The 19750-nt window shown below is 40.2% G+C and overlaps 1 protein-coding gene across 2 annotated transcripts in view; it reads left to right on the forward strand.

The window, feature by feature from the left end:
* AQR (aquarius intron-binding spliceosomal factor) overlaps positions 1-19750 on the forward strand; it is a 106386-nt gene that overhangs the window by 77345 nt on the left and 9291 nt on the right. For both annotated transcript variants that reach the window (XM_084631724.1, XM_084631723.1), the window contains exons 29-34: positions 4458-4645; positions 12623-12794; positions 15133-15303; positions 17261-17346; positions 18074-18248; positions 19312-19425. In XM_084631724.1, the coding sequence (XP_084487850.1) occupies positions 4458-4645; positions 12623-12794; positions 15133-15303; positions 17261-17346; positions 18074-18248; positions 19312-19425 (906 nt within the window). The remainder of the gene's footprint in view (positions 1-4457; positions 4646-12622; positions 12795-15132; positions 15304-17260; positions 17347-18073; positions 18249-19311; positions 19426-19750) is intronic.

Below are 19750 nucleotides of genomic sequence, written 5' to 3' on the forward strand. Positions count from 1 at the left end.
TGTTTTTGCTAATGACTGAAAGTGTGGTATGCATTTTTGAGAATAGTATTTGCTTGTTACACTTAAATGAGTTTGTCGTCATGGGTATATCCGTTTCATCCTCAAAAGAGGGCCCGGTACTGAAAGTTCCAGAGTACTTGCAATTTGTAGTAGTAGTAGGAGTTTGGAACGGTTGGTGCTTTCAAGATCAGGCCATCAGTTCATAAATTCTCTTCATTATGAGTAGGGCTCCGTGTCTGTCATGGAGGTCGCGGAAGTCACAGATTCCATGACTTTCTGTGACTTCTGCAGCCGCTGGTGTGGCTGACTCCAGGGCTGCCCAAGCAGCTGGCCCTGGGGACAGCTATACTGGCTGCTGCTGGAGTAGCCTGTAGCCAGCTGCTCGGGCAGCCCCACATCAGCCACACTGGCTGCTGCTTGAGCTTGAGTGGCCCCAGGCAGCTGGCCCCGGGGACCGCCCAAGCAGCAGCTGATGCAGTAGCCCTGCGGACTACCCGAGCAGCAGTCCCAGTAGCGGCTGAAGCAGCCACTGTCAGCGGCCCCCAGCAGTGGCCCTCAGGGCAGCTGGTGCAACTGCTTCTCTGGCGGCCCCCAGCAGCTGGTGTTGCTGGCCCCAGCTTCCCCTCATAGCAGCGCCCCTTCCACCCCCAAGATTTAGTCAGGGGTATTTATAGTATGTCATGGACAGGTCATGGGCCGTGAATTTTTATTTATTGCCTGTGACCTGTCCATGACTTTTATTAAAAAATATCTGTGACGAAATCGTAGCCTTTATTATGAGTTATTGGTTCTTCTGTATTTTTTCTTTTTATTTTATGCAGTTTATCTGACTTTTGATGGATATGTATGTAGTCTGATCATACTACCTTGAATTGGCTTAAATGATAGCTGGATTAGGCCCTTTGGTTTGAAATGCCAAAGTAATAAATCAAAATAATTGTGTTATTGATATTGGACTTGTTACTTTTGTTACTTCCCTTGATTAACAAGTTTTTGGGAAGTATTTTATAGAAGACTTTTTTGCTATAAAGTACAGGAATTTATTATGAATTTAATGTTTTCCTGTGTTGTATTAGAAGCATTGAGTGTATTTTATCAGAGTCTTTGTTTTTGTAAAACAGGCAGTTTTTAAAGTTGTGCATACCTACATACATATTTTACAATAAACATAGATAATGGAAAGACAAGACTAATGGTACAAAGACTTCATAACAGAACAGTTTGTGGCTATATGGTTCCATCTGCATTGAAATAATATATGAATAGTTTTGACATGGATCAGCTCAATGCATCACTAATTTGTAATGCGAAGCAGAGAGAACTCCTTAGTTCCCGTAAGTCATATGTTGCAGAAGCAAAATTAGCTGCTTGGTGTGTAGTAGTTTGAAAGCTTCCAGGTAACTAACTCTCTCCTTAGCAATTAGGTGTTCGAGAACGGTATAGTGAATTTGGGTTTAATGGGCCTGATGTCAGATTTTTACTCCTGTATAAATGAAGTTACTCATGATTTACGCTGATTAGAATCATGCTCAGTGTGTGGCTCAGTGACTAAAATTCTCATCTTTGTCTGAGCTATATGCACCTCTCTGTAACAATTGCTTATTTCAAAATTCACTTAAAGTAGACCTAAGATGGCAACTGTGAAATCACAATATTCTGCATATAAAATAAATGTAGCTGTTTCATGTGACCTCTCCTAAATCCTTTTTTTGTTCTTGTAATCTGTGGAATCATTCTAGCAATTCATTAGCCCTGATGTAATTATGGTTGAGTGTTTGTTTAAGTTGACAATTGTAAGTGCTCTAAAACAGATATGCTTACTCAGATTTTCTTGAAATTTTCTGTACCTCGTGGGATCCAGGGGAGACTTATTGATCCAAATGTTGAATCATTTGAACAAGGGGTTCCTGAGATACAACCTCCCCTCCCTCCCCCAAAATCAGCTGTTTACGAAATCACCTGATTTTTCAGACACTCTCTTTGCACGCACCTGGGGCTCAAACTATGATTCTAATCCTCCACAAACTGATCACAGCCCCTCAGGAATGATCTCAGGGAGTGCCCAGTTCCCACTGCCCCTTTGGGGAAGCAACATTGCAAAAGTTATTAAGGGCAAAGTTTGTAACTCCCGGTTGGCACGAGTTATTCTGCCATGCCTAAAAGTGAAATGCACATGTGCAGCAAGACTAGGCCTTTGTTAACAGCTAGAGGAGTTGGGACACTCAAGATGACATGCTGTGGTCATTGAATCTGAGCAGCACCTGTTCACTCTGAATTCAAACCCTACCCATGGCAGCTTTCTGAGAATGTGTTTTGTGTGTTCCTAGCTCTCTGCCTGCATTCTGCAGCGTTTCCTTTCAGAAACTTTGCACTGAGACCAAACTTTTCAGGTTTAAGAGCAATATTGTAAAGTGCTGTAAAATCCACATACAGCTTTTGATTTTAATTTAGAAGTATTCTCAATGAAATTAGCATTAATTTAAATGGTGGAAAGATGAAATATGCTGAATGCATACCGGAGTCATGTAATCACAACTTCACCCTGTTCCTGAACAATGGAACAGAGTGTAAACATAAGAAAGCATTTTGCTGAGTTACTTTGGCAAGGGGTTCCTGATATTCAGCCCTCTAACATGCACTGCTCATAAAATTTTCAGATTCATGTAACTGTTTTGGTGCAGAGCTAGGGCATACAGCGGTTCAGAGCAGTGATGGGGGAGTGTATGTGTGCGGGGGAGGGGGTTGAAGTGTAGAAGATGTAAGGGGGTTGGGAAGGTGCGGGGGGCGGGGATTCTGTCCCTTTGCCAATGTTTGCCCTTTAGGGCTGTGCTCTGGCATAGCTCCTGAGGGGCCAGCGCACCCCTGGACAATGACTTAGCAGCGTAAAGAATCATTCAAACACTTTTTGAAAACCCAGTTTGATTGCTAGAACTTTGATGAACTGGATTTCCAAAACAGTAGTTTGTGTCTGATCCCCTCAATAAGTAAAAGGATCATTCTGAAAGCAACTTAACATTACTAATACATTGTGACCAATATAACAAAGATCCTGATTTCTGCAGAAAAATATCTTGCAGTCGTTTCCCCCTTCCTCTTTCTTCTCCCTGTGTCACGAGGTTCACTGCAGCATCTCCTGTTAGCCATCCTGGGGATTCGCTCTGCCATTCGGTATGACGTCTCCAGCTGCTGTCTCTCCCGTTGTCATCTCTGCCTGCAGACCCGCCACAGTCCAAATCCCACAGTGTCCTTTTCATGACTCTGCCCACCATCCATATTTACCCCTTCTGTGGGGAGGAGGGGTAGCTATGTCAGTCTAACTCCTGCCACTTCCCCAGTGGCGAGTGGGGCGGGGACCCAGGTTTGCCCACTACTCTGGGTCCCAGCCCAGGTACCCTGTGGATAGCAGCTTCCTGCTGTGCCTCTTACTCTTCTTACAGCTGTCATATCTCCCTGGGACACTTTCCCATGGCCCTAGCGCCTTCATTGCCTTTCCTCAGGGCATGCAACTATCCAGTCCCGGCAGCCAGCTCCTCTTGCTCCCCCAGTCTTTGGCAGCAGTTGCTCTGTTCAAGGTGCAGGTGTCTCAGCCTTCTAGAGAGACAGTGCTCAGTCCTTGAGGTCCCAGCACCAACTTACCCTGCTCTGCCTTGCAGCTCTCATTGGGCCCTGATTGGTTGCCCCATGCAGCCTCCCTTTAAGTGGAGGTATTGTCAAAGGTAAAAACTAAGAGCATAATAAGGCTTGCAGAAACCACAGTTGTATTGCTTCTGCAGTTTCCTTTAACTTGTATCCAGAATTTCTGAAGGTACATATGATTCTTCCTTTTGCCCTTTGTAATAGAGCATTAGTACTTCTGTTATATCATCATTGTAGTGGGTCAAATTCATTCTTGCTATAACTCATATTGTGTTAATGGACAAATTTATCTGATTATGTTAATTAAAAAGAGCAATTTAGCATAAAATATTAAACTCTCCTTTTTTAGGTCATGGGAGACATTGGAAGGGTAGAAATAGATGCCTTTAGACCAGTGGTGGGCAACCTCTGGGCCGCATGCTGCCCATCAGGGTAATCCTCTGGGGGGTCGTGGGACAGTTTGTTTACATTGACCGTCCGCAGGCATGGCTGCCCGCAGCTCCCAGCTCCAATTGGACTGGAACAGGGAACCACGGCCACTGGGAGTTGCAGGCAGCTGGGCCTATGGACGGTCAATGTAAACAAACTGTCTCGCGGCCCGCCAGCAGATTACCCTGACGCCGCAGGTTGCCCACTCCTGCTTTAGACTGACATTTTATTTGCAGTTCAGTGCGGTTTAAAAACAAATGATATTCAATATTGAAAATTAGTGCTTATAACTAAGCCAATTTGGCCCTTACTTTACTAGAATTATTTTAATAAAGGTAATGCCTGATCATATGATAACCCAGGTTTTTGCAATTTTTAAATTGTTTTAATAGAACCCCCAAGATGGATTCAGCCGACTGAAACGATGGATTATGATTGGTGACCATCATCAGTTGCCACCTGTCATTAAGAACATGGCTTTCCAAAAATACTCCAACATGGAACAGTCTCTCTTTACACGCTTTGTTCGTGTGGGGGTGCCAACTGTTGACTTGGATGCTCAAGGAAGAGCAAGAGCAAGGTAAGATAACGGAAAAAAGTCAGGAGGTCTTATTCACAGGTACCAGGTTAAAAACATATGGTTTTGAATAACTTACTTAAGTATTAAGGCCAAATTGGATCTGACATTATCCCTTTAACAGCGAGTGGAGGTAGAAGTAGCCTTCTAAGGAACTGTAGTACTTGATAGAGATCTTGTAGGTGTTTGTCTCTGTCTGAGGGGTTGGAGCAAATGCCATACTGTATGATACAACCGCATTTGCTCCAAGATCACCTACAAGATCTCTATCAAGCGTTTTTACAACTACAGTACCCACCTGCTGAAGTGAAGAAATAGATTGACAGAGCCAGAAGAGTACCCAGAAGTTACCTACTACAGGACACGCCCAACAAAGAAAATAACAGAATGCCACTAGCCATCACCTTCAGCCCCCAACTAAATACAATACATTCCATTTCTCCCTTGCATCCATGATTCACACATTTGTCATTTCAGGGCTGGAGTGCAAGCTTATTCTATCAATACGGTCAACCTTAAACTCCAGACTCAGGAACCTGAGAATGACTAGTCCTAGAGAGGACATCACAGCAGTATTCCATACCCTCCAGTGGGTCCTGTTGTGTTCATTTATATGAAAGGAAGGGCCCAAATAGTCAACTGTGTTAACATGACCTTGAAACTGTCCAACATAAAACAGTTTTAAACAAGGGGCTCTGAGTTTAGTATACAGAGACCTCAGCCTGCTTATTACCATGGCAAACACACTATTTAAAATCCTTTTAACTGTTTATTTAAAAATACATAAAAGAAGGAAAAACAATTAAAGCGTTTGAAATGTATTAAATAGTGCTTTCATTTTAACAACAACCCTTGTTCCCTTTAGCTGTAGAGAGTTTTTTTAAAAGGGGAAAAAACCCTTTTTTGACAGTCTCTTAGATGGAGATAACTCTCCTTTTTGGGGAAAATTGAGAAAAGTAGTTGAGATGAGATGAGCTGTTAAAGTTCAATCCCGATTCATAGAAGACAAACACAAGAGGGGAGAGAAAAGAACAGCAAAGATAGAAAAATGCAGCTTCTGTTTCTGACTCTTTGACTCTTACTTGCAATCTCACTGTTCTACCAACACTGGCACCTCACATGGTCTTATCATCCACTCCAAGACTTGGCAAACTCGTACCAGCATAGGGCTGTTCAGGGCATTGTTTTTAGCTGCCTCTCTCTGGTCACAGACTTACAGGAGTGATGCAAAATATGCAGTCCTGCCTGACTAAGCCAGACCCTTATTAAACAGAAGGCAAAAGGAGAGGGATAGGAAAGAGAAGAAATAAGATTAGGAAAGAAAACAACACAAATGGGAGGGTATATGTGTGACACAGTCTCACATCCAGGTGAAGGTTAGGATTTAGCCAAAGCCAAAGGCGGTGATGGTGTCATTTGGCTCCCTCCCTCCCTCTGGCTCAGTCTGCTCAGACGTCTCAGGATTAGGATGAAGAAGGTCTGAGGTCCTAGCAGATGATGAGGGTGGCAGCTCACTGCTACGGTTGTTGGCAGGCAGCTGTTTCTTCTGCTAACTTTTTCCAAAAGTCGTCGTCTTTTGAGTTTATTAAAGGGAGTGTTGGGGTGAAATAGTCCATCCTCTCATTAAATTGTCTATCAATAAACCTAATTTCTGACGCACTAATTTTCTGTCATTGATTTCAAGTTGTCTAATCCTCTTCTTTACCAGTCATAATCTTAATACGGTCCTTGAGTGGTGTCAGTAAAACCCTTTCTGTTTAAGTTATTTCAGTCTTTCTCTCTCCTTCTTATAAATTTTGGTCATTGTGGCAGTTTATGAACTTTCATGTACTTTTTGCAGTTAAACTTACAATTAGGGTAAATTTGTAGGCCCAATTATCACAATAGTACCCATTTGTTTCTAGCTCCAGTTCAGAGTACTGGTCCTTATCACTAAATCCTTTAACAGGATGCGACTTAGCTGCCTTTGGATCTTCTCCAGCCACAACTGTCCCAAATTCACTGTGCTCATCAGGGAACTGAGTTAGGTGGTAGTCAATTCTGGATCTCTGTCTGTAGAACATATTGTCAGAAGAGATCAAACAGTGATCTGGAGTAGCCACCTTTAAAATCTGCAAATCTCACTTTTCACAATTGTCTGTCCACAATAACAGAAGCTAAACTGATAGATTAAAATTCAAGAACAAACCACCAAACTCTAGGTAGGTAGGAGTAGCATCTACTTTATTCTGTTTTAGCACCTGGATAATATGATTTCTGCTCAATATATAACTAAAATAGATACATAGTGCAACTCCACTGAAGTCAGTTGAGTTTCACTGGGACTATATCTTGCCCTTTATCCATAAACTTTATTGTAAACACCAACTCATTGACTTTTTTTTATTTTCCAAATTCTTTGTCATTGTTGGATATCAGTACATTTTATTTTAGCGCTATCCCTGAGGGCAGGCATTTTGGGCCAGATCCTAAGCTAGGGTAAATTGGCTCCATTGGAGTTGTGCCATTTTGTACCAGCTGAAGATCTTGCCCTATGTCTTTCTCCAAAGTTAGCACCAGTTCTGATTTCAGGTCGGCTAAAAGGAGCACTTCCACAGTGATTCTGGAGCTTGAGTGCTTGCAGTTTTAAGTTTGCTCCCTAATTCAGGTCTTCCACATTGCACCGTGGCAAAGAACTATATGCAAAGGGTCTACGTTTTGTTGAAATTTTTGTAAGGAAAAGACCACCAGTCAGTGCATTTTTGACGTCTGCTGTGTGAGACATTGATTCTAATGTTGTACTATAAAATCCTGCTATTTTAAAATGGTAAATAAGTTTTTAAATGAGCTAACTTACTGCAGTTAGTCTTCTTTTTTAAAAGCTTAAAGTAAAATGAACATAATAAATGAAAACTTTTAAAATTAATTTTTCCATTATAAAAATTTATTGAAAAATTAAAAGCTTTGCACAATATCTGTTTTCTGAGCATATTCACTACAAAAATTTTTCAGGGAGATTTGCATTTTTAAATTATAATGTTTGAGTATGTAATGCAACTAAATGATAGTTAAATTTTGCCATGTGTTGCGCTGCATCTCCCCAGAAAATTTGCATGAAAAGGATTGAAGAATTCTTACATTTTGATGCAAACAGCTCCTGATTAAGGCTTTCGCTTATCCTACCCCATCTCCCTTCACCTCCCCAATTTTTGGTGGAATGGACACTTTATGGGAAGCTACTTATTTTAAATATTCTGTCTCTCTGGATATTGACCATTTCCCCTTTGTTGGAGATGTTTGGGTTAGGCCTCCCTTTATGCAAATGTGAGAAACAATTCAGACTCCTCCGTGATGCTCCAGGGTTGAGATTCCCCTTCTGCCAGATTCTTTGAATATGGTGGACACAGAGCAGCACTTCAGTCTTATTGATTGCTAACCTTTAAAATGATTTGTTGGCAACAGTTGGCAAAATCCCTTTTCCCCCACCTCTTTCTTTTCCCTTGGAGGTGGGGGGTGGAAACCAATACTTTCCTAACATTTTGCTCCTCAATTGGTACCACCCCCCAAACTCCTTCAAATCCTTTGTTCCATCTTTCCTTCCCTATCACAATATAGCCTACCAAAGGGTGCAAGCCCATAGTTAGGAGGTGCTCAATCTGTGAAGTGACAGCTTTGGGAGTCAAGGATGTGGAATTTATTTGAAGATCCTCATTGTGCAAAGGGAAAGAGCTCAAAGTTAGGGCAGTTTGTTGGGATCGCTGCATCCCCCTGCCCAAACCAGTCAGGATTCTTCTGGAGATACCTCTGCAAAAATGATTCCATCCTCTCCCATCTTTTGAGACTCAACAAAAAAAAAAAAGCCTTGAACCCAAATTCACACACTCTTCACCCTACCAAGAGTTGATGTAACTGTGGCGTCCATTGCAAAAGGCAGTAATTTTTGCTGAGGGGGATTTCTTCACAAAAGATCTTTCAGACAGTAACATAGAAGCCATCCATAGAAGGGACTTTGAAGCATTACCAGCCCTTAGAGCCACACTGGCAATCTCTAGCACCACAGTGTGCTGGTGTAATAAGCTAAAAAGCCTTGATCCCTTGATGAATTCAAGTTAATACTAAAGAGATGCCTACTGTGTTAGTGATGGACTGATCCATGAGACTAAATGAACGCCAACTCTGGCTTTTCCTTTGAACAGTAGATAACTATTGAAAGTAAATCCCCTCTGTGCCTCCAAGTTCTTGGGTGGAATCCTGGTTGGGAAGAAGGTTGGTAGGATGGGATTGAGGACACAGACAGACCAGTGTTTGCTTTCCACTCCAGCAAAGTCCAAGAAGGGCAATGAGTCTTCATACGAGGACAGAAGTTATTTTTGTTCTTAACTGTAACAAAGGTACCAGAGAAGGGCTCTACTTATTCCATAGCTTAAGACCTAGCCCAAGACCACCAGAGGGAAGCCGGGATCAGGGAACTGGTCTGCCTTTATCAGCAACAGACCTGTAATAGCAGGATATGCTAGTTCTCAGACACCTGGTTCTATGTGACCATATGATCCCACTAACAGTTGAGATGGACAAAATGAAGACCAGCCTTCTTGAACTAGGAAAGGTTTGACAGGATCCAAGGCACTGATGTCTTGCCTGGGGAGGTGTGATGCTGTATGGAATATGGGTGACCATTTATTATAATATTGGTACCAATATTACAAAATTTCAGTGAATCTTACAGCATATGCCATGTAAGATAGTGGAAATGTTATGATTTGCTAAATATGATCTGGTTTATATGTATTATCTTTATATCGTTAATTACAAATATGTGTGATATATTTGCATCTCAAACCCATGCTGTGTTTCTGGGTGACACCCCCCCAAACAGATTGGCATCAACACTATCTATCCTGTTTGATGGCCCATCAAGGGCAATCAGCTGTACAATGAACCCATTGAGAGAAGCCCGTGGCTCTGCCTATGAGACAGCAGGACATGTAGGGACACGCTTGTGGACAGAGGACTCCAAGAGCATTTCCATGCCCATGTGCTGTGAACTTTTGTTTGGGACAGACGATATACAAACCATATGGCAAAGGATATAAAAAGGCAGCTGCATCTTTTCCATTTTGCCTTCAATCTTGCTTCTTACCTCTGGAATATCTTCTCTACAAACTAAAGTTTTGAACAAAGGACTGATAGACCCATCCAAGCTTTGGATGTGTTCCACAGGGACTTTACAAGCCAGCAAACTCACCAGTGCTGCTAAGACTCACCAGTACAATTTGCTCTCCTTTTTGCAGCCTGCCCTGACCTTGGTATTTTCTGTGTGGGCTACCCTAGGCGCCTTGGGGCGCAGTCTCATCCATCTTTATCTGCTGCTCCTAGGTCTTCTGGTCTTATGCATAGTTATTACTCTGCTCAGTCTTCCTTGCAGGCAGAATCTTCTCTTCTGTCTGCCACATCTCAGTCAAGATTAACTAAACCTGATAGCTTGGTTAATTGATCACCAAGTCCAAAACAAGATACTCCTCCAAATAATAGATTCTGCTACCTTTGTGCAGGCTTTACACCCTTTTGTCCTACAAGAGTCTAGACAAAAAACCTTTTACTGGTGTCAAAACAGAAATATATCAACTCTTTGAAGCCAGGATTTTTTACAGCAGTGGTTTTCAACATGTGGGGGTCTAAGATTTTCAAATTCAAAATTTCTTTTAAAGGCCCACAAATGAAAAATGATTGCAAAACACTGTCTTATAGCGTGGCCTAGACCTGGGCCCAAGACATTCCACTATTGCATTACATGTCTCAGCATTAAACAGCATCATTAATGCAGGCCCATTCAAGTCTCCTATACCTGATGGTAACAGTTTCCTTGTCCAGCATGACTACCCAAGCCAACAATTAGGGCAATTTTTTCCTACCTGGGATCTGTACACAATATTTGTATGTTTTCATGATCTAGGCATTCAAACCTCTATGGCTCTCAGCTCTCAGAAAACGTGAGGCTTACTGCATCTTCCACAGGACCAACACTGTTATTCGTTCTCCAGAGTCATTTGTATCAAGATTACTTCTTCCTTCGGTACTTGACAGGAAATAAATCTGCCTTATTAATAAAAATAATACCTAGCTCTTATGTAGTGCTTTCCATCAGTAGCTCTCTAAAGCGCTTTACACACAGGAGGTCAGTGTTATCCACATTTTATGGATGGAGAAACTGATCGAGGTGAAGTCATTTGTCCAAGATCACCCAGCAGGCCCTTGGCAAAGCCAGGAATAGATCCTGAGTCTCATTCCTGTGCCCTATCCACTAGACATTCATTTTACTCAAAGCCTCAATATCCCAAAGAAAAATTATTTAATATGTTAAAATGTAAATTAGTGGATCCTAGCCATATAGGAAAACATCTTTGTTTTCTTTTATTTTCATACCTGGGTCTGAAGCATCTAAACCAGTGGTCTCCAAAGTGGAGTGCGTGCACCCTAGGGGATGCATCAGACCATCCGTGGGGGTGCATGGCAGGAGGAGCGCCGCCGAAGGAGTGCCACTGGCATGGCGGCAGCAGCGCTGATTCTTCGGCAGCAGCTTTTTTCTTTTTTTCTTGCTTCCCCAGAGCTGGCCCTGGGAGTGTGCGATTCAAAAAGTTTGAAGACCCCTGATCTAATCCAATCCTGGCTAGGTGGATCAAGCTCTATATCAGCAGTGTATTCAGCTACAGATAAACTGATTCCAGAGGGGGTAAGAGCCCACTCAGTACATTCATGTTAACATCCTGGCCAGAAAGGGCATCAGCCGCCACAAAGGAAATCTGTAAAGCTGTCACCTGGTCATCTCTCAACACTCTTACAAAAGCCCCACAGGCTTGACCTGCATTCCTTTGCAGAAACATCCCTTGGCAGGAAGGTGCTCTCAGCAGTATACCGAAAATAGACTAATTTTAGAGGAGGAGGTGGAAGAACATTCTTCTTCCTTCTTTCCTACCAATTTTTCTTGTTGTAGTTTCATCCCAACTGTTTCAGACTGCGGGAGCCGTCAGAATACAGAATGGAACATATGTTACCTCATTTCTGAGACTGGCTTCTCCTCCTCAGTCTGCCCCATCTGAGGTAGTTTCCAATTCCCTATACCATGGTCTTTTCAAGGCCCCCAAGTATCATCATTAAATTATATTTAATCTACTAATAATTTAGTATTTTCATATGGCTCTGTATAAAGGTAGATTGGGCACGTTCAATCCCCATGGATGAACCTAACTGCCTTTAGTATTTGCAGTAAGAGAGATATAGTCTTTTGCACTTGGAAGATTCAGAAGGAATTGGTTGGTTCAGAAGGAAGGAAGATCCAAAGGTTAGGGCATTAGCCTGGCATTCAAAAGACCAGAGTTTAATTTCCTGCTCCCCCACAGTCTTCCTGTGTGACCTCTGGCAGGTTACTTACAGCAAAATTTTCAAAGGTGTTTTTTCTTAAGTTACTTGCACTTAACAGCATAAGACTCGTTGACTTTAATTGGGACTTAGGCTCCGAAATGTCTGTCGCTTCTGAAAATGGGACTTAAAAACACTTTTGAAAATTTTGCCATTAGTGTGTCTCTGCCTACATTCTCCATTTGTAAAATGGGAATATCAGGTCCTCACATCACTCTCTACCAGGAGGATCTTGGCAAGATATGTCCATGATCTCCTGCCCCTTCAGTTGAAGGAAGGGAGAATTGTAGTTCAGACTACAGCCATGTGTGATATCACCAGTCACATCCTCCAAATACCTTGCCACATTCCTCCCATTAAACAGAGAGAAGTGAGACCCCAAGTTTCCTACTGTGGAAAAGGAAGCAAAAAAACTTTAAAATAAAAATACCAGGCAACCTTTGAAAAGCAAGGCATAGTGATGAGAAAAACAGAAACATGATTGTATCTATCTGGTTTGCATGTGACTTTTAAGAAATATTTTTCATCTGTGCTAGGAAGAAGTTCAAGCTTCTCTTACTGTTTTTGTTTTTGTTTTTCTGAAAGCTTGTGTAACCTCTACAACTGGCGTTATAAGAATCTGGGTAATCTGCCTCATGTGCAACTTCTGCCAGAGTTCAGAACCGCAAACGCCGGATTTCTGTATGATTTCCAGCTTATAAATGTAGAAGATTTCCATGGTGTGGGAGAGTCTGAACCCAATCCTTATTTCTACCAGGTAAGAATAGAGATTCAGTGCCCTATTAGAAATACAGCATTATGTCTTATTAAATCTGGAAAGAAATGAAGATGGAATATTGATTTCTTTAACTGAAGTTAAGTAAGCTTTCAGAGCATTAATATCTTTTTTATATTTTTGCATACACAGTGGAAATCAGTTTTTAATGATCAGTCCTTGTGATTATCTAGTTATGGAGGTCATAAAATTATAATAATTAGTCTGTGGTGTTTGCCTCTTACACTGAACTATGATTTTCCTTGACTCTCCCTCCCGACCCCCGAAAAGTAGAAGTAATTTAACCTTTTTTGTTGTTGACTGCATATTTTGTTGCAGATAAATAGTTTTTTGTACCAGTGCCAATTACAGCCAATTATAATCCTGTTTATCTGCTTCATCATTAAAATATGTGGCAGAGTTTCTCTGTCCTTGGAAGAAGGAGGATTTGCTTTGAGATACACGTCCAGACTGGAAGAGTCACAGTTTTTATTGATCTGTATATAGTGTTCCAAAAAATGGTTTCCCAAACCAGCCTTCACAAAAGGATCAAACTGTACTGTGTGTATATTGTGTGCATGGATATGTATATTTCAGCACAATGTTGTGGAACAGTTCAGGCTCCTCAAGTATAACTACCACCAAAGCAAACATTAAAACACTAGGAAATTCACAATTCAATTATGTCAAATGCTATACTGCAGCCAACAACCAGCTTAGATAAAGCACAATCTTCATCTGGCCCCATTAATCACATGTGCATCCTCTATTGCGCTGAAAATCAAATGCCCCAAACCATCAACTCTTTGTTCCTTTCTTACCTAAAGCTTTGTATTAAAAACTGTGGTACGGATGTACAAAAATAGGATCCTATGTTATGGTTCCTATTGTGTAAGTCTTGGATATAATTTACACAGGTAAGGATTTTCAAGAATGTGTCTGTGAAGATTTTATTTTTGAATCTTTTAATTTTTCTAAGGTGTATAAAGATGTTTGTAGACTATGGCTGAGGTCTTCTTTTACTTTTTTAAAAATTAAACCAATATTCAGGTATAGTGAGTATATCACTGCTATAACACCAGCTTCCCTTCATTTTCTTTATTCATAAGAACTTAATTGTTCTGTAGTTTGTGGAAGATATAATACTAAAAAATGTAGACGCTTTCTCATCATAGTAGTTTTTATCCTTTCCATGTAATCTCTGATATTTTTTTTTAATGTGAGGTTTTTGTACACACTGTGTGCGTATTTATAGCACATGGAATGTGTAATTGGTGATTCAAGGTTTGTTAATAGCCAGTGATGAATATGGCTTTCAGAATGCTATTTGTGTTCATGAATGTAAGAGTATGTCTTTTTGTATAGACTTAACGGTGACCAGAATTTGTAGACCATGAGTAAAGTGTTTTGTAGCAATAAATTCAACCAAGTAAATCAGAAATGAAACAGGGAAAAGAGGGACGAGTTGCAGCCTGTATTTATATAAATATAACAATTTGAAATTGTAATATGATGTTCTTTGGATGAATGGTTGAGGGTGGGATTTTCAAACATCCTCAGCATTAGATTAGTTCTGCTGCCAATGAAGTCAGCATTTTACCAATGGCTTCAGTAGGATCAGAGTTAAATCACTGCTAAGCACTTTTGAAAAATCTCAGCCGTAAAACTTATTCAAAACTATGATACTTACTTAATTGGAGGTATCTGTATACCATGATTCCATGGTTTTGAGGCAGTATAAATAAGAGTTGTAACTTCACATTGTCTCCCGTGAGGAAGAAATGAAAAATTAGTTTGTATATTGTAGTACTCAAAGGTCCCGATCAGGACCCCACTGTACAAAGCAAGACACAGTCCCTGATTCAAGGACTTCTGATAACTTCAGTTTTAATCCTATATTGAAATGAACTAAGAGTATTTGAGCATTTCGAAGAAGTTATTGGTTGGTGGGACTGATTAAGCATATTTACACATAGTTTATTAGCATTAAGCTTTTCATGTAAATATTTCCTTGATTCATCTGTTCATACACCCATAGTCACAGAAGAATTTTTATTCAATTTATGTATTTTTAATTGCTCAGCGCATCAGCAGTTGTAACCACAGAAACATCAGTTAACAATAATATGGTAACTTAAGGATTTTCAGCGATCCCTTTAGAAAACTAAATTAGATAGATGAAACTTAAGGCTATCTGGTTCATTCCTCTTTTTTTCTACAATTAGCTTCTTTTCCAGTGTGTCTTCTGAATGCACCAGGATGCCTCAGTAGTGTCAACTCACTCCCAAAGTCAGAGGCACAAATGAGCCAACTAACGTTTTATTTTCCTTTTAAAATGCAGAATCTTGGTGAAGCAGAGTATGTTGTAGCACTCTTCATGTACATGTGCCTGCTTGGTTACCCTGCCGACAAGATAAGTATTCTGACAACCTATAATGGACAAAAGCACCTGATCCGGGATATCATTAATCAGCGTTGTGGGACTAACCCAATTATAGGCCGACCAAACAAGGTAATTTTCAAAATAACTTATCATTCTCTGACTTTTTAGAATTATAAATTACAAAACAATATAATTATATAGTTTCACCAATATCTACGTGATGGGTTCTTTGATGACTACAAATGTTATATTCACTGGGATACTGTGGATAGACCACTGTTCCCAAGATGTTACTCATTAATTTTTTTGCTTACTTTTGTTTATTTGGACTCTTGCGTAGGCTGTATAACTAGATGAAATATGGTGCTCCCAGGTTGCAAGCTATACAGGAAGGATAAATTAGATGGCTATCAGTGTTACATAACAGAAGGACCAGAATTACTAACAAAAGATCTTTCCAGAGTGTAGGTGCCCACTTGGTGAAATATCTGGTTAAACATCCTAATTAACAGAAATACTAACATAATTGTAGGAGTCCGTTTACTCCTACGGGCATTCTGCGCCAAAAAAATAAAAATTCTGCTCACAATATTTTAAAATTCTGCAAATTTTATTTGTCAAAATAACACTACTAATCACACACACTTCAATTATTTTGGTAATTTATTTCAAAATACCTGTCAGCGAGTATGTTTGTAACAATACAGACACACTCACAAATTCTCCCAGGAGTAGAAAGTTAAAGAAACCCCTATGACAACTCTGTCCCTGTTTTCTGCCCTCTTCCCCATGCCTCCAGAGCCCAGCTGGGGGACCAGACACCCACAACCCCCCGCCGGAGCCCAGCCACGATGCACCCAAACCCCCTTCCTCGTAGAGCGCAGCCACAGGGCCCCCTCTTGCCCAGATTCCACACATACACCCCAGAGCCCAGGCACCCACCACCCACCAGAGCCCAGCTGTGGCCGCCCCAGCCCAGACACCCATCTCTTCCCTTCTTCTCCCCACCCCTCCACAGCAGCCTCTAGTGGCAGCCAGCAGCACTGCAGCCGATTTCTGTGGGGAAAAGGAAATTCTGCATGCACAACACCAATTTCTGCAAAAGGGGCACTGAATTTACCTTGGAATATCTGTTGCAGGATTTTAGGCTATGATGAGCTTTTTGATGTATTAAGAGAGTGATGCCATAGCAAAATCTGCTGGTAATATTACCCCAATGTTAGTTGGTTGAACGGAGCATGTAGATATAGGGCTGAGAAATAATTCGATACCTCAAACAAAAGCTTGTTTTGCTGCCAAAAAGGGAGTGGTGACTTTTGACTTAGTCTTAACAAGTAAGATAGAGAGGTGAGTGTCGGAGATCCATTGTTTAACAGTTGTTGCTGCTCAATTAGAATTGATATGTTAGCTGGTCAGCTGAGTGACAGTGAACTTTAAATGGCAGATGTCAAAACTATATGAGGAAAATGGTTAACAGCAGGCTAAATGTAAAAGAACATAGATTCAGCCCCAAATACATAGGTTTGTTTTCGCTTGCCAGTAACCACCAAGGATAGCTGGAAGCTCATGAGGCTGATTTTATGGGTGTACCCTTAGAAGTAGTATTCCAACATTTAAAAAGACATCAATGAATGTTAAAGGTGTTCAACTCCTCTTAATTTCTTCGGAAATTGCAGGTACTCGCCTCATCTCTGAATCAGAGCTAAATACAAATATTATTGATACCTTCCTTGATTTTTGTTTTGCATTCTTTCATAGTCTTCAAGCCACTGCAATCTCTCTAGTTAAAAAAAAAAAAAAGGGGGGGGGGGGGGATTGTGTTTGTCATAGTGCCAGCCCATAAAGGTTGATGTTTTTGAGGCAGTGGTAAGAAATGAACCATAACAGAGAGAGATAAGGCATGCTCTTCCCCTCTCCCCAAGTCATGTCAACGTTCAGCATCAGTTTGGCATGAAACTTTTTGCTGCAGGAGGCCAGTTTGCTTCTACAATTCTAAGTTGTTCTTAATACCTTTGGAAATGCAAATATTTTTTGGAAGATACAGTAGATGAGTTAATCTTAATTTATCTTTCTTTTTGCCTTTTAGGTGACAACTGTAGACAGATTTCAAGGTCAACAAAATGATTATATTATCCTTTCATTAGTGCGAACCAAAGCTGTTGGTCATCTTAGGTATGTAAGAAAATAACTTCCCAAATACATTAAAATGCATTATTCACTTTGCCTAATTTTACCAGAGCAGAATTTCTGGTAAGGACTGTCCATATTACATGTACAAATTATGTAATAAATTGTAGTAACAAAATTTAATGTGACTTATTGAAAGAAGCTCAAAACCAATTTCATATATAGCTGTCTGGTACCCACTTCACAGCCACTTTGCCCTTCACTATTGGGTTTTATCTAAATACTGTAATTTGTGCATATTATTGTAGGTACAGTGAACTTAATATTACCTTATTAAAATAGTAGGGAATGCAATGCTAGTTCAAGTAAAGGCTTGAAATAATCTTGAGAAAATGGTCTGTCTGGGCTTGATTTGTATCTGAGAGGTGTTTGGCCTTTTTGACGTTCCCTTCTGATGTGCACGTTTTAGAATATCTGCACTTCAGCTGTGGAGGAAAAAAGAGCCTTTGGAGGAAAAAGATGGACACAGTTTTGTAGAAACATCTTGTTACTGTATATGAACTCGAATGTAAACCTTTACTGTAAATACTAGAATAAACTTGAAAAAACTGAGAAAGATATTCCCTTATATCTACAGATTTCCTAATGCTGTATATGTCCTTTAATTATGTGTGGCTGTGAGATTAATGTTCTATGAAGACATTTCAGTGGCAATCAAAGCACTGTAGGTAGTAAAAAGACCATGATCTATTTGATGTTTTGTTTCCTGAAGGGATGTCAGACGTCTAGTGGTTGCTATGTCAAGAGCCCGGCTTGGGCTTTATATCTTTGCAAGAGTATCCCTGTTCCAGAACTGCTTTGAGCTAACTCCAGCTTTCAGCCAACTCGCAGCTCGACCCCTTCAACTGCATATAATTCCCTCAGAGTATTTTCCAACGATCAGACAGGTAAGCACATCTGTTCTAAATTGTACTACGTAGAATAGTGTTAGCAGTCCACTTTCTTCACTGGGTGCATAGTAAAAGAGACAGGATTGCAAAGCTTACTCTTTACAGACAAATGTCATTTGGATAATTATGGCCCAGGAATTTGCCATGTTGCACCAGCTGTCATTAATTGAATTGTTTGTATTTTAGTTATAGGCATAATTTCGTTCAGTTGTGCATGTTTTCTTTTTGAGCTTTCTTGTGCAACACTGTGAATCTACAATATATTTTATTTTACATTAAACACTTCAGTACAATGAGTACAGTATGTTGTATATTTTGTTCCAGCTAAAACCACTACTAGGAGTCATATAAATTTTCTGAAATAAAACACGTGGCTTCTTAATAAGAGAAGTATACACTGAACATTTGACACAACATATTGAGAAGTATTGTTTGATCTATTAATCATCACTGTCTTTTACTTGAATTCTTTTGTGTGATTGTGTCACATATATTGAATTGAGATATCTGGAATCTAATAGATGTGTTTTCCTGGAATGATAGGATAGAAGTTACAAATATAACAGTGGAATTTTAGTCTGTGCTTCTAGATTATAATGGTATTTGTTCCTCCTTTTGCAAGTGGCCACTTTGGTATCTTGGAATCAAGAGGTTAATGTTCCAAACCTGTAGGTTAATATTGCTACCGTAAATTAAATAGTTGATGCTGCATAGCAATGGGACTTTCAGCCCCTATGGCAATATGCGCATGTAAAAAAATAAAGGTGTTTCTAAGGTGACTATTTTTGTAATTTTTTTGCCTATGCCTTTACAAATTTTCCAAATCAAATGATGCATCTTTCTCTTGATGCATAGATAGATAACCTTCCATTACATTTATAGGAGCTGCATATCTAGACAAGAACCTAGTCCCCTTCCCTCCACACAGTCTTGTTTAAAATACATTTAATTTCACTTTAATGCTTTTCCAGGTCTTCCCTAACATGGGAAAAGCACCTGTCTGAAGATCCATTGTGGTGTTTCTGTATTACTGAACGTTAACTTCTTATTTTTCCCCTAGAATGGAGAAAGACCTTCTCACCAAGTACATGTTATAAAGAACATGCCTCAGATGGCTAACTTTGTGTACAACATGTATATGCACATGATACAGAGTACACGCCACTACAGACAGGTAAGCAGGCTTATAAATTTTGGGAAGCATGCATTTAAAATGTAATTCACTGTAGAAAATAACCCATTCAAGGGGTGCTTTTGAGATGGGTAGGCTAAAATTTGATGTACCTCCTCTTATCTTACATTGGTTTCCATAGTCCCTGTAGCTTTTTAGATCAGTGAGGCAGGGTGGAAGTGATTCCTTTTTTAATTAAAAAAGCTTCCTGCAACACAATCACTCAAAACTCCCTTTGTATTAGCAAATATGAGTGTGATGGATAGAAACAAAATGGTGGTAAGGAATCAAATTTTATTGCTGGCAAGAGTTATTTGGAGGAAGGAGC

Source organism: Lepidochelys olivacea, assembly GCF_965140295.1.
Source record: "Lepidochelys olivacea isolate rLepOli2 genome assembly, chromosome: 6".
NCBI lineage: Eukaryota > Metazoa > Chordata > Testudines > Cheloniidae > Lepidochelys > Lepidochelys olivacea.